General features: G+C 35.3%; 1 protein-coding gene across 4 annotated transcripts in view; it reads right to left on the reverse strand.

The window, feature by feature from the left end:
* Window positions 1-26,361, reverse strand: part of HERC4 (HECT and RLD domain containing E3 ubiquitin protein ligase 4) — a gene marked incomplete at both ends in the record, with an annotated part of 139,673 nt that overhangs the window by 99,700 nt on the left and 13,612 nt on the right. For all 4 annotated transcript variants that reach the window (XM_079707458.1, XM_079707456.1, XM_079707457.1 and 1 more), the window contains 4 exons: window positions 2,294-2,385; window positions 3,717-3,938; window positions 6,955-7,031; window positions 14,797-14,956. In XM_079707458.1, coding sequence (XP_079563584.1) covers window positions 2,294-2,385; window positions 3,717-3,938; window positions 6,955-7,031; window positions 14,797-14,956 — 551 coding nt within the window. The remainder of the gene's footprint in view (window positions 1-2,293; window positions 2,386-3,716; window positions 3,939-6,954; window positions 7,032-14,796; window positions 14,957-26,361) is intronic.

Below are 26,361 nucleotides of genomic sequence, written 5' to 3' on the forward strand. Positions count from 1 at the left end.
TTGAAGAATTCTTTTAACATATAAGCTTTTTAATTATGTGTAACAGTTTCTAGGTTCCAAAGTCAAACCTATAAGGCAAGGCTCATTTGGTCTACCTATTAATTCTTTTCAAATATAAATAACATGTACCTTCTTCTTTTTCCTTAACAATAATATATCCTGACAATCGTTCCACAACATAATATATAGATCTTCCTCATTCTGTTTTACAGGGCATGGTACTCCACGCAGTGGGGTTACCACAGTTTACTGAATTAGACTGTTACTGATGGGAATCTGGATTTCTTCTCTTCTTTTGTTATTAAAATACTGCCACCATAAATGGCCTGTGTATACATAACTTAGTATCTTTGGAACAGATTCTTAAAGGGATTCTTAAAGGGATCTTACTAAGGGATTGATAAGTCAAAAGGTATATGTATATGTGATTTGCATAAAGAATTTGTAAAAGAACTTGAAAAAAATTGACATCATTATGGTAGTGTCCTCATATCCATTAACATGCATGTCTTTCCATTTATTCTGATTTTAAAAATCTGTTTTAAAAGTTTTCCTAATGTTTGTTTTGCATAAGGAAACTGCTTTGTAAAGCGATACTAATCTATTTGCAAGAAGCTCTTCCAGAAAAGCAAAAGACATTGATATAGAACTATATTCTAACTTTAAACAAGGAAAAATAAAATATTTTACTTTTGAAATATTTAAAACTATCTGATTTTGTTAAAAATAATATACACCAAGAATTCCAGTGAACAAATATCACCAGCTACTGTTTTGAGAGAGAAATACAGAAGATTAATAGAATTAGCGTTTTTTAAAAACTCAATAAAGAGAAATCTTTAGAAATCTTGGGAAAATAAGTTTTTTTAAAACTCAATAAAGAGAAATCTTTAGAAATCTTGGGAAAATAAGATGAGTGGTTATCTCAAAGACTGAATTTGAAAAGCATTAACATGTGAATCTTTCTACCACAAATTTAGTCCTATGGAAAGATATTATACAAAGTATTTTTTTACTATTATCTTCAACACAGCCTTATTTCTCCTAAATACCAATGACAGAAGAGAATGACTAAAATTTATAACTTGCTGGCAGTGATTACACCTGTAATTTGAATGACAAAAAAAAAATCAATGAAATATGGTAATAAGATCAGTAAGGATAGTAAAACTTCCTTACTCAAAAGCAAGTAATATAAAATTTTTAAAAATTAACTTTTGTGGGGCTTCCCTGGTGGCGCAGTGGTTGAGAGTCCACCTGCCAATGCAGGGGACCCAGGTTCGTGCCCCGGTCTGGGAAGATCCCACAGGCCGTGGAACGGCTGGGCCCGTGAGCCATGACAGCTGAGCCTGCGCGTCTGGAGCCTGTGCTCCGCAACGGGAGAGGCTGCAACAGTGAGAGGCTCGCGTACCGCAAAAAAAAAAAAAAAAATTAACTTTTGTACTGGTCATTATAATATTTTTTAAAGTACCTTTAGTACACTATATTTGATAAGGACTGAGAATAATTCTTCTTCTGAAATTCCCAATGTGGGAGTAAGTGTGTAGAAATTTTATAAATCTGATTAGAAGTTAATTTTTTCTTGCCAATTTTATCTACAATGCAGGATATAAAGATAAAGAAGCAAAAACATTAATTTCTAATTTAGCCAATGATAACTTGCCAGTTCCTTTATGTTAACATGACTATAATAAATAATACTGCTGGTAAAGGTTAGTTTAATGTTTTTATTTTCATTTTACTTCTAATTGCTAGAGAACTATACAGTATTGATACTGAACTGGTACATACCCAACAAAGTGAGAGGTCAGAGTTAAAGCCATTAACAAGATTGTGATGAAAGCCCATTATAACTGCTTGAATAATACCTGGCCTATGGATAATAGAGGGATTCAGTCTCTATTACTTGTTATAAGGCACATGGGAGCTAAATTAAAATTAGGCAGAGTTATGCAATATAAATGGGATTGAAGCACAAAGCCTGACAAACTAAAAAGGAATTATTTCATTCACAGTATTATTAAAGCAGTATTTCACATGAAGTTGAAAAATTCAACTATATGATCATCATACAAACAGTAGATCACAATTCACATTTCATAACATGAAACAGTTGAAATTTAACGTAAATAGTTTTTGAGAACAGATAATAACCTAAGTCCCTATTTTAAGATAAATTATTTTTTAGACATCAATAACACTCAAGTTTCAAAGTAAATATCATGAAAATATTCACTAATTATGAAATAACCACCATAACTATTAATAAAAAAGTTTTATAGGAGTACAATACCTTGGTTAGTGCGGCAGTATGATCTTCTCCACAACAAATATAAACAATTTTCTGAGTTCTTAGTGACTTTAGTAAATTAGGAACATACCTATCTGAAAATTCCAACAAGAGACATTAACGAACAGTATTTTTAAAATTAAAAGCTTCTAAAATGTGTTTCCTCTACAGCTTTCAGAACTGTGGAAGATGGTGATAACTAAACAATTTTAACAATTCAATGATTTTGTGGTACAAGCCTATTAAGCTGGGCTCCCATGCCTTTCTATTCATGCTACTGTGATAAAGGAGAGCTCTAAAAAGAGTAACTTAAGGGGCTTCCCTGGTGGTGCAGTGGTTGAGAGTCCGCCTGCCGATGCAGGGGACACGGGTTCATGCCCCGGTCTGGGAAGATCCTGCATGCCGCCAAGCGGCTAGGCCCGTAAGCCATGGCTGATGAGCCTGCGCTTCCGGAGCCTGTGCTCCACAGCGGGAGAGGCCGCAGCGGTGAGAGGCCCACGTACCGCAAAAAAAAAAAAAAAAAAAAAAAGAGTAACTTAAGTGCTAAACTGCCTAAATGCCAATCTGCATAGGACTCCACAATCAAGGAATTTCAAAGCTATCTGACTGCTTCTAATACATGCACATCATTCTTTATATTCACCTCATGATAATTAAGCTCATAGGATCCTACTTTAAAAAGCCTGAAAATTATACTTTCTGCTATTTTATAGCAGAAAAGAGATATAATGTCTTAATCTGACATATTTTTCCCATGCAAAACAAAATATTTTAACATTCTTTCTGAGAGTATTATTTATCATTACTAGTTGTTACTAGATCAACAACTCACTTTTGTCTAAGTCATTATAATTATGTTGAACTTTATTAGTTTTTGTATTTCAAATACTGGCATTCAACCTAATGTAGCTATGAAAAATCAGTTTCCAAGATCCCAACTTGTTTTAAGCAGTTAATAATTTTTTAAAATTCAAGAAGTTTATTTTCAAGACTCTAGCATCACTGTTAACAGTGATTAATTAAATGACTCAGATTTAAATATTTCCTTGAAATACTCAAATAGATGAACACTTCATGTTACTTTTCAGGATAATTTTATAATTTTTTTCCACTGATGGTGGCTGATAATATGATTACCAATTTGAAGTAATGTTTTTCTCAACTTTCTTTTAGTGAACATCCAACATTGAAGATTTTTGTCCAGATATACTTTCTATATTTTATTTTAGAATAAAATAATATATTTGGCCTTCCCACAATCTCCTAAAAATATTATTATCAAATGGAATTTTAAAATTAACCTCTCATCCCCACCTCAACAACCAGGGAAGATTTGGGTACACTTCTCTCTGACACTAAGAATCACTGATATATCTCAAAACATCATCTCTTTTTTAAAATATATTTATAAATAATGCAAACCTACCATTTTCATCATTAAGACCTAGTTGACCAAATTTGTTGCGTCCCCATCCAAAGATAGCTCCAGAAAGGGTGAGTACAAAACTATGGGCTCCTCCTGCTGCAACTTGCATGAAAGGGATTCCAAGTAAAGACTTAATCAGTTGTGGTGAAGCTTGCTTTTTACAGTCAATGCCTAAACCCAACTGGCCATATTTATTCTGTCCCCAACAGAAGACTTCACTTGCTGTAAAACAAAAATCATAAATTACTATTTTTCTAACACAAAAAAAATTTCACTTGAAAATCATCAGTTATTTTGGGATTTCTTCCTCTTTGATGAAAATACATATTCCTCCTTATTAAATTTATTTCTTATATGGAAACAATACTACCTTGAATAATCCATGTTAATATAGTTTTAGTTTGACTTACTCTACTGATGAATGGGTAAGTCACATAACTGGGGATAATCTCATTTCCTGATGTTCCTCAAGAAAGGACCATCTCTTTTTAGTATTCCTCAGGTCTCACTTTTATTCTATGACGTCTCCCAGGAGGTACTCATTCAAGCTCAAGGTTTCAGTTATCAATTATATGCTATCACATTCAAAATTTATCACTAGCCCAGATCTCTCCTCTGAGCAATAAACCCATGTATCCAATTGTTTACCTGACAGCTATACTTCGATATTTGAAAGGTATTTCCAGCTCAACATGCCCTAAACTCAATTCATGACCCCCATCCTACCTCCCATACCTGGACCTCTTCCTAGTGTTCCTCATTCTCAGTAGGTAACACCTTAACTGATTCAGCAGCACAAGCCATAAACAGAGGAGTCATCCTTAATACTCCTCTCCTCTCTTACCTTATACACAGATTTTTATCAATCTATCATCAAGTTATATACAGTTTTCTTTCTAAAGAAAAATATGGCGAATAGATCCACTCCTCACCATTTCACCTGGTTCTTGTAATAGTTCTCTTGTCACATTTGCTCACCCACTGCTACATTTTTTGCAACTTTAAACATCTTTTTTACTTAAGTAAGTCTCCCTTCAAAACTAGATTCCTGGTTCCTCTCCCAAGAGACAAGCACTCTTACTAATTGCTGATATGTACTTCCAGAAATACTCTATGGACATACCAGCAGACATTTGTATATATACAAAGAGATATAAAAATGTAGATCTGATATATGACAGACACCATTAATAATGGTCTGGATAAGTTTCAAATTAACTGTTCTATAAATTTATGTCTGTGTGTTTATTTCATAATAAATCTCAAATGAGTTGACTCTTTAAAAAAATGTAGATTTGAAATGCTGCTCACCTGAAAAAAACAGAGATCAGTGCCTTCTCACTGCTCTTGAGTTAAATACTTTTAACAAGGCTTATAAGGCTCTGTAAAATCTACCTATGTTTCTGAGCTCATTTCATACCAGCCTCTTCCCTCACTTACTATACTCTAGTCATACTCACCTTCCTTTATATTCTCCAATGACCATTTCTTACACACTTGCTGTCTCATACACTCTGCCTAAACCTTCCCCTCACCCTTGTCTAGTTTACTTCTATTGTCTCCCAACAGGAAGCCTTCCTTGATCTGCCAGATTAAGTTCAGTCCCCCTGTTATATGATCTAAATATCCCAAACTTTTTTATTTACACTCTCTTTTCATAGTATGTAACTATATTGTTATTTGTGTGACTGCACCATAAGGGTTGGTAGTGTACTGATTACCACTGTTTACTATACACGCTAATGTGCCTAGTTTGTACTGAGAGATCAAAAAAAAAATTTTTTTTTTCCATTAGATGAGTAAGATACTGCTAAAACATGAAGCTGAATACGGGAAAAGAATACCTGTAAGATACCTCAAGATAGAAAAACTGTCCGCATCGGTAAAACCTTTGGGTTTAAATTTATCTTGGATTTACCTACCAAAGTATCAAAAGAGGAGTTGGCAAAGTAACAACAAGAATACAGGGATGCCAGCCTCCTCCCCTTACTTTATTCCTTTGATGGAATAAATCCAAATTCCTTAATATGGCATGTAAGGCCCTTTGTAACAGATTTGTTTTTACTTTAGTCTCAACTGAAGTATGAAAATGTCTCCCATGCTCTCAAAATACCCACGTAAAACTATATTCCGATACTCAAATACACAAAATATTTCCCAGATTCTATGCCTTTACTAGTACTATTACCTTAGCCAATCCTCAACATTTTCCCTAGCTGCTTCACAACCTCTCCAATTCTGAAGAAATTGTAATCATCTTTCAAGACTTGCATCAAATATCAATCCCTTCTTTCTTGTTACCAATTCTATTGACTGAAACTAATTAAACTTTTTTCCTTATGCCCATCATACTTTACTTTTCCTTTAACCAAAAGTAGTATATATTTTTTCTGCCTCAATTATATTATTTGTATATCTGCCTCTTCTACTAGATGGTACGATCCCTAAAACTTTCTCTTAACTTATCCGTATTTCCCTATAGTTCTAGTCTACTGTTTCATTCATAGTAGGCCTTACTAGGCATTTAATAAATTAAAAATAATAATAATGAAGCCACTGGAACTTATTTTTTTAAATAATAAAAAACAAATATATGGCAGGCTCTTTACTAACCCATGTTACAATCCTTAGCTGGCATAGGAAGAAGTCAAATAAACAAAGGTTATAGGATGCTTAGCCTTCTCTGCTTCTATTCACAAAAAGTTTATCTGTAAGCGCAAATGAACTTGGGCAAGTTATAAGCTTCCCCAGCTATAAAAGAATAATGTTTGGCAGGCTAAAGAACAATTAGACACAAAAAATCAATTTCATGTCTATATGCTAGTAATAAACGATTTGAAAATGACACCAGAGTAACAAAAAATATCAAATATCTAGGGAAAAATCTAATAAAACGTGTATAAGACCTCTCCACAGAAAACAACGTAATACTCTTGAGAAAAATTTAAAAGAGATTAAAATAAATGGAGGGATATAGCATGCTCAAGAATTGAAAGACTCAATATTATAAAGATTTTCCTCAAACTGATTTAGAGGTAATGCAATCCCAATCAAAATTCCAACACTTTTAAGTATCTGTGAAAATTGACTAGCTAATTCTAAAATGTATATAGATATGAAAAGGATCAAGAAGAACCAAGACAATCTTTAATAAGAACGAAGCTGGAGGAATTTTGACTCAATTAAAGTATCAAGTAATAAAACTGAAAAGAGGAAAGAAAATAAAAGTAATGCTTACCTTTAGAAAGTGCAAGTGAATGATAGTAGCCACAAGCAACCTGTACTATCTGGATATCCGACAAACTTTTAATATTTCTAGAAAATAAGAAGAGAGATCAGGATCAGTTAATTCCATTTAATAAATGGGGGCTGAATGCTATTTATTTATGTGATTTACTGACCACCTACTATGTGCAAGTAGTTTCCTTACCAGCAGTTCCTTACTAGTTCATATTTTTTCTCATACAGGCCCAATTTACCAAAAAATTATGCTAAAATCAGTAAACAAAATCTAAATATGAAAAAATTAAGAGATATGAGAAAACACTTTGAAAGGACAATATTTAAGCACAGTAAACTATGCTCGCAGCTCAGTGCTTTCTTTTTATTTTTTTAGTAAGTTTATTTTATTTATTTATCGATTTATTTTTATTCTTGGCTGCATTGGGTCTTCGTTGCTACATGCAGGCTTTCTCTAGTTGTGGCGAGCAGCGGCCATTCTTCATTGCAGTGTGCAGGCTTCTCAATGTGGTGGCTTCTATTGTTGCGGAGCATGGGCTTTAGGCACGCAGGCTTCAGTAGTTGTGGCACGCGGGCTCAGTAGTTATAGCTCATGGGCTCTAGAGTGCAGGCTCAGTAGTTGTGGTGCATGGGCTTAGTTGTTCTGCGGCATGTGGGATCTTCCCAGACCAGGGCTCGAACCCATGTCCCCTGCACTGGCAGGTGGATTCTTAACCACTGTGCCACCAGGGAAGCCCCTCAGTGCTTTTATGATGCAGATGTTATTATCATCAAAATTTGAAAAATCTTTAGCTTGAAGTATGAAACTTGGCAATATATTTGTAAAACAAATGTACAAGATCCAATTTGTCAAAAATTGGAGTTTGGCCTAGTATATTATATGTTCTCCTCTATCAGGTTCCTTAAGAACCAACAAGAAGGGCTTCCCTGGTGGCGCAGTGGTTGAGAGTCCGCCTGCCGATGCAGGGGACACGGGTTCGTGTCCCGGTCCAGGAAGATCCCACATGCCGCGGAGCAGCTGGGCCCGTGAGCCATGGCCGCCGAGCCTGCGCATTCAGAGCCTGTGCTCCACAACGGGAGAGACCACAACAGTGAGAGGCCCGCGTAACGCAAAAAAAAAAAAAAAAAAAAGAACCAACAAGAATTCCTATCATATGGTGCTACCAATTCACAAATTATGAAACCTATTCCTTTTGGACTATCCTTTTGCTTTGCATCTAAATCAGTGATATTAAATTTAATTCTTTACTAGAGAAATTTAATCAATTCATATGTATTATGATCAGTGATGTGTTCAGTCATATTTCTGCCATCTGTTTCTTACTTATATTTTTTATAGTTTCTTTTTTCCCCTGATTTCTGATTTTTCCTTAACTGCAATGTAATTCTAAAGGATAACTGTTAAAACATTACAAAAATCAAGAAACTATGTGCATCAACCATCTCAGGTTTTCTTTATGTAGCTCCCCTTCACTTGCTCATTCTGTTTTTCCTGAATGAATGTTTTTAAGAAAAAAGGGGGTGTGGAAATATATTATGTTTCTTATTTCCCTTTACCTGATACTGCCACCTGACCTGATTCTGCCATATGAGAGTCCGGAGCAGTTCTGACCAGAGTGTCAATACCCATGATTTTCGGGAGGCAGCTTCAGCAAACCAAATTTTGAGTGGGAAAAAAGAGAGTTACTCTAATTCCATATTATTGTATTAAAAATAATTTTATTCAGTGGATTTATGTCCTACAAAGCTTGAGAGTTGTACTGCTACATTTAGCAGAATCCAGCAAGTTAACAGGGTCCAGTGTACCTTCAGATTTTCAAATATAGCAAAAGGTCATTTTTTTTTTTGCAGTTAGCAAAATCAAACACTGGCAATGCAAAAACAGGAATAAAAAATACACAGGGGGCTTCCCTGGTGGCGCAGTGGTTGAGAGTCCGCCTGCCAATGCAGGGGACACGGGTCCGTGCCCCGGTCCGGGAGGATCCCACATGCCGCGGAGCGGCTAGGCCCGTGAGCCATGGCCGCTGAGCCTGCGCGTCCGGAGCCTGTGCTCCGCAACGGGAGAGGCCACAACAGTGAGAGGCCCGTGTACCGGAAAAAAAAAAAAAAAAAAAAAAACATGGATATGTACAACTGTGCTGAAGTTACTAAACATTTACTATTACTGCTTATGCATATTAGGCATATCATACACTGACTAGTGAACTGTATTAAATATTTTTAAAAACCAATTGCTCCAAATATCAAGTCTAGTTTGCAAGACTAAGTAAAATCTTTTAAAATTCTACATTCTCATAGCACCCTATGTTTTTTTTCCTTCACAGCATTTATCTCTACTAATTACTGGTGTACTTATTCATTTAATTATTTCTATTAGTATACTCTGCTAAACAATAAGCTCTGTGAGGATGGACTATTATTATCTTATACCCATGGAATCCCTAGACCTACCATAGTGCCTGGCAAAAAATATGGGGAAAAAAAAAGTATGTGAAGTATCCACTGTTAGAGGATAAGTGAATCTGCAACTTCTTTGAGGCTTTAGTATTAAACTATTCATAAAATTTGCTTCCAAAAAACTTCTAAATTTACATAGCAATTTACAGAAAGTGATTCTCATTACCAAAATATTATCATACGGCTTAGAATATAACGTAAACGCTAATTTCTTTAGCCATGTCTGCTACAGAGACAAGTGAAGATATTCTTCTGTGGCATTACTGTTTTAAAGGAAAAAAACCTCTCCTTTTATCTCTATGGAGATTGAATACACTGAAGATTGTGGGGGGGTGGGGAAGAGGAGAGGATATGCTTTCTTGTTTTGTCTTGTTTTAAGCTTTCAGGAATTTAAAAAAGAAACAAAAATACTTGTGAATAGTAAAACAACTTTACAACATTCAATTTTTCCTAAAGAGACAAATTAGAAAATTCTTAATGTAACAAAATTTTATAGAATGCATCAAAAATAATCCCCAATGAGTAAAAAAGATAATGTAAATGTTTTCTGGCTTTCAATTTTTAAAAGGATTCAAATGCAGTTAACAGGAAAGTAAAATAAGCCAGAATAAATTTTGTAAATAAAAAATATATATACACACATACATGAAGATTCCTAATTAATCAGAACTATGAAAAGAAAATCAGAATTCAGATGTCTAGGGTAAACATTTTATAACTGCTTATAAATTTAAAATAACTCCCTAAAGTTTAGAGTTCTTGTCAAACATTTTTAAATGGCTATGACATTTAAAATTATTCATTGTAAAGAAAAGAATAATTTCGCCCTCCTGTTCTGCCTCCTGAGCACACTTGCTGCTCATGTGGTCTATATGATGTGATGTGGCCTCTTCTGTCAGGAAACAGGCTTGAACAGTGTTAGCAACATAATGGGCTCAATCAAAACTTGCAATGATCTGGATGACTTTTCTGCAAATTACTGCCATGACTTTTTGGATGTAGAAATGGCCTGGTGTATTTGCCATTTGCCTTTGAATGTGTGGAATCAAGTGATTTCAGCTCCTTGGAAGAAGTTGTTTTACAGAAACCAGACCCCAACCAGACAGAGAATGATGACCATGAGCACGTAGCCCCAAAACTGGCTGGAGCCTGAAGACTGGTAACGTGATCAATCTCTGTGACCTCACCTGGTTACCTCACCACACACCAACCAGAAGACTGCATGAAATGATCACATTCCCCATGACCCTCATCCTCACTTTGTCTTTAAAAACCCATCCCTAAAAACCATTAGGAAGTTTGGGTCTTTTGAGCATTAGCTGCCCATTCTCCTTGCTTGTCAGCTTGCAATAAATGCTACACTTTCCTTCACCACAAAAAAAAAAAAAGAAAAGAAAAGAATAATTTCTTTACTGAATTTTGAAACATGTTTGAAATTTGTAAGAAAACAGTTAATAAACTTGGAAATAAGATTTATACACCTCTCCCTTAGGAAGTCTTGAAATCAAAACATATACCGTTGAATATGTGTACTGTTGTGTTGTTACATTTTTCAAACTTAATGTACAGTGGCAATATAGGCAAAAACCAGGCATTTCCAATTGTATGTTAAGGTAAAATTCTTTAACAACTGTTAACAAGGACTAGTGAAAAGTTTATATTATATAATCAAGAAGTTGAAGAACTAAAGCATTAAATATTTTGCCAATTCCAAACTCATCAAGGTGTATACATTAAGTACAGCTTTTTGTACGCCAATCATACCTCAATAAAGTGGTTTTAAAAATATATTTTGCCAGTAAAACATAATCAACAATTTTCTATTTTTCAATTAAGCCACAACTTTCTTACTGATTTGAGAAAAGTCTTAGCACCAACTCTTTGATTCTGAAAAATTTAGGTAACAACTGATCTAGTCTCTACCATTAAAAACTCTTCTAATTTTTTTTGTAATTTTCTTTTTAATCTGAAATGTTCTGCACTTTCAGATGCTAATATTAGGCAGAAATTTTAATAAACTTCTTTTTCTTTGGGGGGGGACGGGCGAACAGTGCCACATGGCTTGCAGGATCTTAGTTCCCCAACCAGGATCGAACCCGGGCCATGGCAGTGAAAGCGCCAACTCCTAACCACTGGACCGCCAGGGAATTCCTTGTAATATGCTTTTAAAAGTTCAATCAAGAAAATAAATTTTAGGGCCTCCCTGGTGGCGCAGTGGTTGAGAGTCCGCCTGCCGATGCAGGGGATACGGGTTCGTGCCCCGGTCTGGGAGGATCCCATATGCCGCAGAGCGGCTGGGCCCGTGAGCCATGGCCGCTGAGCCTGCGCATCCGGAGCCTGTGCTCCGCAGCGGGAGAGGCCACAACAGTGGGAGGCCCGCGTACCGCAAAAAAAAAAAAAAAAAAAAAAAAAAAAAAGAAAATAAATTTTATTTTTGACCAAGGCGACAATTCAAACATGTTTAATTAGTTCCTGTAGCCCAGAAATCGCTGTTCTCACAAGAATCATCATATTATACCATCCTGTCATAATTTTTTCTTACAAAGTCCAAAAAAACAGAACTTTAAAAAATAAACTACAACCTTATTGCCAAAAATTGTTTTTCTATTTACATTAAACTAAAAGATAGTAAAATCAGATTAACTTTTTTTAAAATAAAGGTATAACATATATCCTACATATAAAAAGAAATGACTAGCCAGAAATGCAGGTCCACAGAGACCACTGATATTGAATAATTTGTCTTTCCCCAAGAAATAATGATTTCAAAACACAACAAAATAAGAAGTAGGAAAAGATTATCAGCGTAAGAGTTTCAAATATAATCTATTTATTATTAATTTTACATTCATCTTTAAAATTAAAGTGTTGCTTAATTTACATACTCTCATATATTGACATAAAAATGGGTTTTGTTCTCAAGAAAATACAGCCTAATGTGAATATTCACTTTTCTGATCATTCTTATGAAAATTATAAACACTAATTTTTAAAAACCTATTCACATATGTCTGAGTTTCCTCCTATATTCTACACATTTTATTCAAAATGTATGTGAAAGTTACAAAGCTGGCTGACATCTCTAAGCACCTAGAAAAAGCCTTGCATCTAAAAAATGATTTGGTGCTGAGATTTAAAAAGAAAAAAAAAATCAATGGTGGTCTTTCATAAAAATATATTTCTACTGAAATACTAAATTGCCCTTTAAGACATGAAAGTATCAGTAAAAATGATATATATATGTCACAACAAATCAGATTAGTCCATGAAAAACTGAAAAGCATGAACAGGAAAGATGCCTTAATACACAGCTTAAAATTAATACAGATGTTCAGCAAATACACAAACAGAGAAGTTTAAACCAAAGAACTCAAGATCTCTTACAAGTCCCATTCCAGGTTCATAAAGAGTAAAGTCACAAATACAGAATTACTGGGCAACCTTCAAATAAGCCGTTATATAATAAACTCTTCTCCTTATAATTACCTTTCTCTCCAATTACTAATCATCTATGGATTACTGACTGAAATCTCTTATACCAGAACTGAACAGCAAAAAAAAAAAAAAAAAGTAAGTATGAGGATTAAGAGAATTAAGCGGAGTAAAAATAAGGGAAACTAGACAGCCTTGCTGTGAATCATGGTTTTGGAAATACTGACTTAGAAAATCTAACATGTAAGTCTCTCTTCAAACCTAAAAACACAAAGTTCTTAAAAATCTTAAAAAAAAAATCCCATTCTACAACAATTACTTGTGGAAGGAAATAAAATCAGTACACAATATGACAAATGTGAGATCACTCTGTTCCTATGAATGCTTTGTATTTTGTAGCCAACAGCCATTTGGCTGCAAATTAACATTTTCTAAAAGAAATCAAAACTGAAATGACTAAAAAAATTCAATTTACTTAGCTTAAAGAAAAAAATTTCTCTCCCAACAGCACCATCATTAAGAGGCACTAAAAGCATAATGGGAAGTATGTTATTTAATTGCTACTGCAGAAGAAACAAAGGGGAAGAAATTTGTTTGGGGAGTTTTGTGGAATTTGGTTACAAGTTCGATAAACAAAGCATGTTAATGTGTGTATCCAGAAGTCTCAACAGACAGTTCATTACTAGAACAAACATAAAATGTCAAACTAAAGATGAAAAAACCTTTTACTATGCTAAAACAAAGCAAATACTTCAAATGTATACTTTAAGTTTTTAAATAGACATACATATATATGAAGGAAGGTTATGGGCTTTTTATTTTAAAAACTCATTTCTAACAATAAGAGCTCCTGTTCTGTTTCTTTGTTTTTTGTTTTGTTTTTTTTGCACTGTGCAGCTTGTGGGATCTTAGTTACCCGACCAGGGATTGAACCCAAGCCCGCAGCACTGAAAGCGTGGAGTCTTAACCACTGGACCACCAGGGAATTCCCTGCTGTTCTGAAATATATTCGTTCCTGTGCTCCATTTTCTTATCCTAGTAGTTACATCTACTTCTTAAACCAAAACAAACATTATCAATGTTAAATTAAAAACAAAGTATCTATATGTGTATATTACAAAAAGTGCTACCTGGAATATATCTAAAATTAGTGTAATACCTTGGTTCCCTGGAGAGTTCTCTTTTGTCCCTATAACTATTACTAGGGGGAAAAAAGAAAACAAAAAACAAGAGTTTAAGGAGGCAAGAATTTGTATAATTTTAAACACTAAGCATGAGTTAGTGTATTAATTATATGTCTAAAAGAACTGGATACTCTTCTTTAAATCTTTATGTTCATGCTTACAGTTTTTAATATTACAGCAATGGTTATGTCCTATATAAACCTGTAAGACTACAACATTGATGAAGTATTGCTTATTTCTAAATTTTGAAATAACTCTATGATGAATTAGTGGTTAGCATAAATTAAATTGTGGTCACTGCTATGTAAAAATGTAGAAAGTGACTTATTCTTTCTACACTTTAAGCATGTGGGACTTCTATATTCAATAAAAACAATAAAGACTAAAAAAACAAGAGAAAGAAACATGCAAACAACCAATATTTAATAAATATTTCAGTGGCTGAGGTACTCAAGATAGTATAATTAATGGTTTAGATTAGTCTTAATCCACTTAAAATTTTTAGTGAGAGAAAATTTATAATAAAGTATGCATTCCCTACCCCTTTTCTTTACAAACATAAATAATTTGGGGAAATACGGAGTATATAAAAAACAGCACTCAATCCAAATTAAAGGCAAGAACCTACCTAGTAAATGCCTTAAGAACTCAAAGGGGAGAAGTAATTCGGTGTCAACTCTTAAATGCCCAGTAGTAAGCAGAATAATTTAGATAGCAAATTTATTATAAAAGATTGTTAAAGACCTCTTGTCGGTCACCTTTGTTACCTGGGTACTCTGATACATTCCTCTGATCCTAGCAGGCCAAGTTGTCCATCAGAATCGAGACCCCAAGCATACACCTGGCCCTTGTCGTTTAATGCTAATGTATGAGCTTCTCCACATGAAACAGCTACGATATTTTGGGCATCCAGCGCAACAACCTGCTCTACAGAAATCAAGAAGAGAGACATTACATTCTAGTTTTAAACTCCCAACAAGAATAAAACAATAGTCTTCATCTTGTACAAAAAAGCTAAGGAAATGCTGAAATACAGACTAAAAATAACTTCAGTTATTCTCAAAAACCTAACAAATATGTTCCATACAAAATTCTCGCTGTGGTAAATACAGAGATATGTCATAGGGCATAATCAACTCAGAATACTAAGTGACTTTAACATTTGGGGAAAGAAATTAAGGGTTTATAAAGATTCTCTCCGAAAGTGCTCTTCATTCAAAGCCATTACCAATAAAAGAAAGGAGTCCAGCTGAAAGGGAACCATTTAAATAACTCGGCTGTTTTTTAACAATAACATCATAACTGACATATACATTACCAAATGGATACTACTATGGAGTGATCCTGAAATTAAGGAAATAATCTGAATTAGCAATTTCTGACAGGAAACAAATTCTTTACAGATCTCATAAATAAAGCATCTACTAGATACACTGAGGAGAGAACTGAAAGGCAATGTGACCATAACAAATAGATATCAGTTTATGGGCTGCTACTTTTAACATCAAGGACATAAAAATTCCACATGTGGTTAAAACATGTCCAAGCTTTTAACCAGAAATTAATTTAAAATATTGGCCCTTCATAAGACTGTCAGTAGCCACTGACAAATCAGTAAAGAAAGTGAAATTGCTTCCTTAGTCTCTTTAAGATGTGCATTGTCTATCAGGTTTTTTTTTTACTAGTACACTACAAGTTTTAAGACATCATTTAAAATTAACCTTTTTTAAAAAAAATTAACCTTCTTTAGCCTAATAAGAAAGCTATGTCTTCATTAACTGAAAGTCCCTTGTTGCAGAGCTGTTAAAACTGAATCAGGGTTTCTTCAGAAGCACATTTTAGATCAATGTACAAATGCAGCTGTTCAGTAATAAAGCAGATTACATGAAAGAAGTTTGAATCCCTATGTACAGAGAAATTCAAATTGTATCTGGGTTACTTATTCTGCATTTTGGGGTGGGAGGTCAGCCCTTAGACAGGCTTCAGGAATCTGTATAACTCTAATGATATGTTATTTTAAGTACTTACCTTAAAGTACTACAAGTTAATAACTCGTAAAGTTGATGAAGTACATGGAAGTTCACTATACTAATCTCTCACTTTTTGTGTGTATTTTGTATATATGTTCTTATAAAATTAAACTGTAGAAACATATAAAAACAAAACATATGTAACACATTGCCTCCCCCCACAAAAAAAAAAAAAGAAACAGGACTTAAAAGTATGGCATCATTTATTTACATCAAAGCATCCCATAAATCTTAATTATGAAGAAGTAAAATACACAAAAGATCTGTTAATCTTTCACAGAGGCCCCTGAAATGAGTCAATATCTCTCCAAAACTATCCTCAAAGGAAATGCAGTAAAGAGCAGAAATGAAAGGAAGACAAGAAGGATGAATAAGACTGGTTGGTTCAACAATAATATATGAAGAGTACTGAAATTAGATAGCAATGGCTGTAAAATCAAAGGCACCAAAAATCCAAGCAACAAAGAAACAATCATGCATACCAAACACTAATATTTATTGTATACCATGTGTGCTCCAAGCACTAGACACACAAAGATAAATAAAACAGAGTTCTAGTCCTCAAGGAGTTTACAGTCTATAGAAAAACAAGCAAGAGAAGGATTGTTATTAAATGAAAAGGTAAAGACATACAAAAGGTACCAGGGGAACATGAGATACTTTTTAAAGCCCTGAAAGATACTAAGAAGAATTCTGGAAGACAGTGACACTAAGCTGTGTAGGTAAGGAAAGAGGAAGAGATTCCATGTACCCATGAGAGAAAATTCAAATCATTTCTTCAAATACAGCAAAACAAACTAAAAGCAAAGTGAAAAGACTGATTAAAAAAAAAACAGGAAAAATGTTATTCATGTCAAATAAAGAAATAACCTCCCTAATATTTAAAGACTAACTGGGGCAGGTGGGGGAGAGCAGTAATTCAATGAAAAATGGGCAAAAGATGTGAATTGATAGTTCACACAAAGAAGAAACAGAAATGGCCCTTAATCCTATGAAAAGATGTTCAACTTCACTGATGAGAGAAATGAAAATTCAAACTACACTGAGAAGCCAATAATATGTTCACTTAGAAAATTCATAAAGCCATACACTTTTATTTTGCATACTTAATTATAAAAGTTTATCAAAGGAATGAGAAGACAGGGCACTGACTGGGAGAAAATATTTGCAAAAGACACATCTAATAAAGGACTGTTATCCAAAAAAAAAAAAAAAACCCTCTTAAAACTCAACAATAAGAAAATATACAACCCAATTAAAAAACAGTGCAAAAGACGTGAGCCGACACCACACCAAGAAGACATAAAGATGGCAAATAACCATATGAAGGCATGTTGTACATCATATATCAACAGGGAACTGCAAATTTAAATGAGATACCACTATAAACCTATTAAAATGGCTCACTTCGGCAGCACATATACTAAAATTGGAACGATACAGAGAAGATTAGCATGGCCCCTGTGCAAGGATGACACGCAAATTCGTGAAGCGTTCCATATTTTTTTCAATAAAAAAGTACCTAAAGTATCCAAAAAAAAACAAAAAGGGCAAAACCCAAAACACTGACAATACCAAACACTGGTAAGGATACAGAGCAACAATAACTCTCATTTGTTGCTAATGGGCATGCAAAATGATACAGACACTTTGGAACACAGTTTGGTAGTTTCTTACAAAACCAACCGTACCATTATAAGATCCAGGAATTGTGCTCTTTCATATTTACTCAAAGGAGTTGAAAACTTATGTCCACAGAAAAACATGCACACAGATGTTTACAGCACCTTTATTCATAATTGCCAAAACCTGGTAGCAATCAAAATGTCCTTCAGTAAGTGGATGGATAAACTGTGGTATATCCAGACAGTGGAATATTATTCAGCGCTAAAAAGAAATGATCTCTCAAGCCACAAAAACACATGGAGGAAACTAAAATGTGTATTACTAAGTGAAAGAAGCCAATATAAAAAGGCTACAAAATGTATGATTCAACCATTTGACATTCTGGAAAAGGCAAAACTTTGGAGACAGTAAAAAGATTAGTGGTTGCCTGGGGTTAGAGGGAGGGAGGGATGAACAGGCAGAGCAGAGAGGATTTTTAGGGTAGTGAAACTATTCTGTATGATACTATTACTATTCTGTACAATACCAAGTATCATTATGCAGTCATCAAAACCCACTGAATATACAACACAGAGTGGATGCTAATGTAAACTATGGACTCTGGATGACAATGATGTGTCGGTACAGGTTCATTAATGGTAATAAATGTACCACTGTGGTACAGGCTGCAGATAGTGGGGGAGGTTGTATACGTGTGGTATAGAGTGTATGGGAACTCTGTACTTTCTGCTCAATTTTGCTGTGAACTTTAAACTGTTCTTAGAAAGTTTATTAATTAAAAAAAGTTTATTTATAAATACACACCAAGATAACATTTTTCATCTCATAAAAATCCGTAAGTTTGATAACAATCTGTTGGGGGAAAAGGCACTTTTGTATATTGATAGTGGAAGTGCAAAACAGAACCACCTTTATGCAAAAGAATGTGGCAAAACCTAACAAAACATATACAATTACCTTTTGGATCCAGCAATTCCATACCCTGCAGATACATCTAAGTACTAAAGGGAGGCAGAATATGCCAACCCAAAATATGCCACTTTGGCCTAAGGACTGCTTTGAGCTGAAGGCCACTAAGAAGAAAAGCTCTCTGCTCTCCTATATGCCTAAAAGCAGGACATAAATTTGCTGAAGTGTCCCACCTGCCCTCTCTACCAGGAAGGACAGAAGTTAATCACTGGAGGCAACTCTAGACCTTTATCAGCTCAGAGACAGCACGAGCAGAAGCTACATAACAAACTTTACTAACTAGCCCTTATCCAAGTTCCCCCACATATTTACCTTCCCAAAATTTGCCACCCCAGAAACTCAAAGTCCTTTTCGTCTTGTTACTTCTCTATTTATTGTTCTTTTATTAAGATGCTATATAAGCCCATGTTCTACTACCACCTTAAGTTACTCATTACTGAGTGCTCCTGCATATAAACGCAAGGCAATAAACTTGTTTTGTTTTTCTCCCTGTTAATCTGTCCTTTGTCTAGACAAGCCCCAGCTGGAGAACCTAGGAGGGCAGAGTACAAATACATATGTGCGTGTGTGTGAATGTGTGTGTATTTACGTGTTTGCAGTACTGTATATAATAACAAAAGACTGGAAATATTCCAAGTATCCATCAGTAAAGGATTCCATCCACACACTGGGATACTATGCTCTGAAAACATAAATAAAGAGGAAATGCTACATGCTGATATGGAAAGATCTCAAGGGTATATTATCAAAGTAGGAAAAAAAATCAAGATGTGGGGCTTCCCTGGTGGCGCAGTGGTTGAGAGTCCGCCTGCCGATGCAGGGGACGCAGGTTCGTGCCCCGGTCCGGGAGGATCCCACGTGCCGCGGAGTGGCTGGGCCCGTGAGCCATGGCCGCTGGGCCTGCGCGTCCGGAGCCTGTGCTCCGCGGCGGGAGAGGCCACAACAGTGAGAGGCCCGCGTACCGAAAAAAAAAAAAAAAATCAAGATGTGGTATAATGTACACGATTTGCTATTTTTTGTGTAAGGAAGAGGAAAGAATATGAATATATATTCATATTTGCTTACATTTACATAAAGAAACTTTGAAAAGATAAAAAACCAATAAACATAGTTGCCTATAGGGGATGTGGGTAGAAAGGAAATAGGGTGGTCAAGTGTAAGAGCAAACTTTCTCAATGTGTATTTATATTATTTTGATTTTTGAACCATGTGAATATATTATCTATTCAAAATTTAAATTATTTTAAAAATTAAATAGAACATTAGAGAAAATAGTTAAAGCAATGTATAAAAAACATTGTTTTCACTTTAAAACTGAACTGGGCTCTTTACTTTTTCTTCTACATACTAAAAACTCAAGATAAATAATTTTGGTTCTTTCGGAATTTGAGCCCCATCAAATTACTAAGATACCTATTTTGAGAATGAATAACTACTGAGAAATATATTATTAAAGAAACATAATAACATATGTCTTGGGACTACTACTTAATACAGGCTTTTCAGACAACAAATATACAAATTGATAAGTTCTCTGTACAATTTTTAAAAACTACTTATTTTTTCCAAATGGCTAATTAAAATGAAAAACCTCAACCATTTCCCCCCAGTATGCTAGAAAGTTAGATCAATGTTATATTGAGACATTTCACATCCAGGTCAAATTCTGGATGAATGCTCGAAACAAGGTAGCTTGCAAAAAAGAGTCAATGATAAGCAAGAAAGAAGGGGGAATAAATGAACTCAGCAAAACAAACCAAAAAATTCACTAGAAAACCTGGCTTAATGATGCCCTGTATGAGAAAGAGAAAAAAACAAAACAAAACAGAATTCATACCAAACCTAACAGCTAAGATTTGTTGAGTGTTTACTATGAAGCAGGTATTATGTTAACTCAAAGTTTTAATCACCAAGCTACATTTGCCTTTCAAGGCCAACAAACACAGAAAAGAGAGGGTTAAGTGGGGATTAAATTCACTTTAATTTAGGTTGAGTATGGATTTATATGGAAGAGGACAGAAAACAAAAGAAAAACTTGTCAAGAAAGCCCATTAAAAAACAATTGAGGGGGCTTCCCTCGTGGCGCAGTGGTGGAGAGTCCGCCTGCCGAGGCAGGGGACACGGGTTCGTGCCCTGGTCCGGGAGGATCCCACATGCCGCGGAGCAGCTGGGCCCGTGAGCCGTGGCCGCTGAGCCTGCACGTCCGGAGCCTGTGCTCCGCAATGGGAGAGGCCACACAGTGAGAGGCCCGCGTACCGCAAAAAAAAAAAAAAAAAAAAAAAAAAAACAATTGAGGGGCTTCCCTGGTGGTGCAGTGGTTAAGAATCCACCTGCCAGTGCAGGGGACACAGGTTCGATCCCTGGTCCAGGAAGATCTCACATGCCGCGGGGCAACTAAACCCACGCGCCACAACCACTGAGCCTGCGCTCTAGAGCCCGCGAGCCACAATCACCGAGCCCGCACACCACATCTACTGAGGCCCCACACGCCTAGAGCCCTTGCTCCGCAACAAAGAGAAGCCATCGCAATGAGAAGCCCGCGCACTGCAACAAAGAGTAGCCCCCCGCTTGCTGCAACTAGAGAAAGCCTGCGCGCAGCAATGAAGACACAATGTAGCCAAAAATAAATAAATTAATTTTTTAAAAAAAGAAAAAATTCCTAAAAGAAACCCAAAAACAATTGATTCCTTTGATAAATGGGAGCTACAAGAAGATGTTAGAATTATGAGCATATGATGCTAAACTTGTTGGAAAAGGTTTAATAACAGCACATGATCCTTACAGTTGACTGTAATTCAGAAATAAGGTACTTTTAAAAAAAAATACTAATACGTACAGATAGAAACACATGGTAAAATGTTAACTTGGTCATTGTGCTATTCTTTCTACTTTTCTTTATGCTTCAAAACGTTTCTATAAAAAGTTTGAGAAAAGTAACACTGTTCATATCAGTATTTATGGTTCACAATATTTCTCTTCAAGGAAAGAAAAAAGGAACATTTAGTTTGGGGAGGCACAAAAAAGCAAAGAAAACTTAAGTGGAGGAGACTGTCTTGAAAAAGGCAGGAAAAAAATACATTTTTCAGAGACAGGAGCAAAAACAGAAAAGATAAAGAACTAGAGAGATATAACATATCCATCTTGTAAATACTGACAGCAGATATGTTCCAAATACAAATCTAATAAGCCCTAGCTCATCATTACTTCTGGTTCTTCTTACACTTGTACTGCTAAAATGCAATATTTTTGAAAACTGATGGTGCATCATATTATTAAGGAGAAAAAGGCCATCTTCTTTGCTCCATAAACACAAAATGTTGTCATTTTTAGATTTGTAAAAACCAATTAAAATGTTCAACCTAATGACGGTTTTCATTTCTACATCATTTATTTCCTCCCAACTACCTTTGTATCCACCTCTGACTTCAGCATTTGTTCACTAACAAACTGCATCAAATAAATTTTGCTGCAGAAACATCTAAAAGAAAGAATACGGTTGCACATCCTTTTAGCAACACAGAATAGGTCCAGGTCCTTGCTGTAAAATGTTACATGATAAAATCCTTCCATCTGAATAAGTAACTGAATAAGAACAACCTATTTCCTTTGGGATCTAACAAATACGTTCACCAATTCCTGAGTTTGTGAAAATTCATGTAGAATATCATCTCCAGACTCATTCACTTACATGATCAATTTCACCATATCCATATAGCGGTGTATCTACGTTCACCTTCTGATATGTCTCATAATTATGAACATGTTCCTCTGTCAGTTTTCTTCTCTTTGCCATTATGGACAGAAAAAAAATTTTTTTTCATTCTCAACTGTGGTTAATGAAAGGTACAAAGAGAAAAATAAAAACTACAAAAAAATAAAAACTACAGTGACTCCAAACTTCTTTCACACTTCCTTGAAAGATAATGCAAAACTCTGAACAATGTATGAAGAAAAGAATGCTAAATATGATGATTCACTTCACCACCGCACCACCCTTCTAGGAAACCCCATCACTGTTCCACTTACAATTTTTAGTCTTTTTATTTTAGTCTAGTTGGGGATACATCAATTCTTGTTATTCACAGTGGTTATGTTCCATAAAGTCACCACAAATACTTATATAGCAAATACTGAATGACTGCCCCTAGGGAAAATACAAGATTAGGTTGCTACAAGACTCTAATCACACCATTTCATCAACTGATCAATTCATAACCTTCTGTTATGTGCGTTTCCATTTAAAGACACCTTAATTATATTGTTGATTCATTAACACTGAATTCACAGCCAACAGCACTGTAAACTCATGCCTCAATGGATTTTTTTCTACGACACATCATAGCCTTCTTGTGCTTAGGAACACTAGATAGCACCTCAGCAGTATGCTTGGGGGCCATTTTAAACAGTGAAATCACCAACAAAAATGCAAAAAATGTAGCACTAAATATATCACAAAAAGGACATATTATAACAGGAAGGCAAAGCAGTGCTTTGTTGAACCTCAGCTGGGAATCTACACATTGGGAGACTCATGTATTTTGCAGCCCTGCATGTGTGCATGTCCAGGAATGACCATGAAAAGCTCTGTGAGTACTGACTGACTATGACCCAGACTGATTTATCAATAATAATAGTACACATAAACACTTCTTCCTAGACAACCAATCACAAAATATACAAGATGGTCTATTAAGTCTTTTGCTAAACGGGTTTTAACCTGATAATAAGATATAATCACCAGTAACAACATGCTCTGAGAACCCTGTAAACAGTAAAAAAAAAAAAATGTGTGTTTTGGGTATAAAGGTAATACTACAGACACACCATTAGTAACATATTCACAACTAGCATCTCTTAAAAGTTGCATCTTATTCCAAATTCTAAAACAGCTATTTGAAGGAAAATATAAACATTATCATTACTCTGTATCCTCTTTCATCTACAGATCTCAAAACCTTGCTGTTAAGGGATAAATTGGGCTACCCCCAAATTGATATGCTGAAAGTCCTAATCCCCAGTACCCCAGAATGTGACCTTATTTGAAAAATGGCCATCAAGGATATAATTAGTTAAGATGAGGTCATATGGAGCAGGGTAGGCCCTTAATTTGACTTGTGTCCCAATAAAAGAGGAAACATCGTCACAGACAAGCACACAAAGAGAATGCACGTGAACGACTGCTTGCAAACCACCAGAAGCTAGGAGAGAGGCCTGGAATGGATCCTTCCTTCATGATATTTAGAACGAACCAACGCTGAGGACACCCTGATGTTGGGTTTCTAGCCTCCAGAACTGTGAAACAATACATTTCTGTTACTTAAGCCACCCAGTTTGTGGTACTTTTTTATGGCAGCCCTAGCAAACAAATACACTTTAATAAATATTTTTGGGTTCAAAACATTCCTGTCAAGTACTACCATCTTTGTTTTAAAGGTGATCCACAGAAATAAATAACTTATTATTCTAAATAATTCAATCACAAACTTGATTTCGAAATTTAGAAGTTTCTAGTTTGAATTACATTATGTCCATACCAAACAACTTTTTAAATGGTAAAAAAAATTTACACAAAATTGGCAAAAGACACATTTCTCTAAACAATCTTTAAAAACAAGCTCAAAAAAAAAAAGAAAAAAAGCTTTTTAGAGAGCAAGAGCAAGTTGGCAATGCGTATTACAATTCTAAACATGCATGTCCTCTGACCCAGAAACTTTCCTTTTGGGAAACAACAATAACAACAACAGAAAATAACGTGACTTCCAGTAACAGGTAGGTAAATATATTATGGAATATCCATGTAACAGAAATTGGTGCTTCTATTAAAATGAATGTCTATACAATATAACACGAAAAGATAAAAATACATTAAATGAAAAAGAGAACCACAGAACTTTATGTGTGTACAGGATTACGTATTTTAATACAGGTATAAAAGATATGAAAATATAAAGAAACAGTAGTAGTCATCTTTAGGATGTAGGGAAAAAGTGGCTTCCACTTTTCAAATCTTGTATTTCTGTAACTTTTAAAAAGTTATAGAAATGTACTATTTTGGTAATCAGGGAAAATAAGAATTTTTTTTTTTTAAGATATAGTAAGTCCCCAAATTATAACTGACCCCAAACCCCACAGGAACAAATGTCCTTTGTTTCTCCAAATCAAAATACTAGGGAAATAACTAACCTGGTCTGATAAATTTTCTTCTCTAGGAAACAGTGGCTATAGTCAAGTGTTATTTATATTTCAAATGTGATACAGAGTTAAGTTAAATGCTGCTCACAAATATCTATCTTAAGCTTTCTGGAACCAATAAAGCAAGAGAGCTAAACAAGCCAGGATAAGCGATGCATGAAGATAAATTCTGACACCCAAATGTAAAACTCCAATGAATTTTTCTACAGAAAATGTTACAAAGCTCAGTTAAATATAATTATTGATAGAGTATTACACTTAGGTATAATGTGTTTTAAAGATTGGTTTGAAAACCTATTTATGATATCTAGCAGTATTTACACGAGCAAAGAAAAATTTAAGAGTTTTAAAAAACACAATTCTGGGCTTCCCTGGTGGCGCAGTGGTTGAGAATCCGCCTACCAATGCATGGTACACGGGTTCGAGCCCTGGTCCGGGAAGATCCCACATGCCACGGAGCAACTAAGCCCGTGCGCCACAACTACTGAGCCTGCGCTCTAGAGCCCGTGAGCCACAACCACTGAAGCCCACGCGCCTAGAGACCATGCTCTGCAACAAGAGAAGCCACTGCAATGAGAAGCCCGCGCACCCAAAGAAGAGTAGCCCCAGCTCGACGCAACTAAAGAAAGCCCGCGTGCAGCAACGAAGACCCAACGCAGCCATAAATAAATAAATAAATAAATAAAATCTACGTTTTAAAAAAGAAAATCTTAACCCTTAATGTGGTATATGAGCTTAATGAAGTTCTACATGTATCTTTAATTAAAAAAGAAAAAACTTCAACAGTTTGAACAACTGTCAGTGTTTTATACAGAGAACAAAAATCTTTGTTGATACTTTATTCTCAAGTTATCAGGGTCTAAAAAAATATATAGTTATGAATAGCAACAAGCACAGTCATGTTAATAACGATTACAAAACTGGAGGTCAGAAGGAATATACTTTGTGAAAAGCTAATTTTAAGAAGCTCCATTTCAGGCACTTCCCTGGTGGCGCAGTGGTTAAGCATCCACCTGCCCGTGCAGGGGACACGGGTTCCAGCCCTGGTCTGGGAAGATCCCACATGCCGCGGAGCAACTAAGCCCACGCACCACAACTACTGAGCCTGTGCTCTAGAGCCCGCGTACCACAACTACTGAGCCCGTGTGCCACAACTACTGAAGACTGCATGCCTAGAGCCCGTGCTCTGCAACAAGAGAAGCCACTGCAATGAGAAGCCCGTATACTGCAACTAAGAGAAGCCCCCACTCGAAGCAACTAGAGAAAGTCTGCACACAGCAACAAAGACCCAACGCAGCCAAAAAAAAAAAAGCTCCGTATCAATTACTTAGTAAATGTTTAATTCAGCCAGAATCCTCTGCCTACCATGCCACACTAGTTGCTGTATATATATATTTTCCTCTTCCCTTCTCTCTGAATAACTCAAAACTCCAACTAGAGCAATGCAAAGTTCACTTATATCCATCTCTAGAAATTTAATGTTCACAAGATGCTATACTGTGAAATTAAAAAGGT

The sequence above is a fragment of the Hyperoodon ampullatus genome (assembly GCF_949752795.1).
Source record: "Hyperoodon ampullatus genome assembly, chromosome: 1".
NCBI classification, from domain to species: Eukaryota; Metazoa; Chordata; class Mammalia; order Artiodactyla; family Ziphiidae; genus Hyperoodon; species Hyperoodon ampullatus.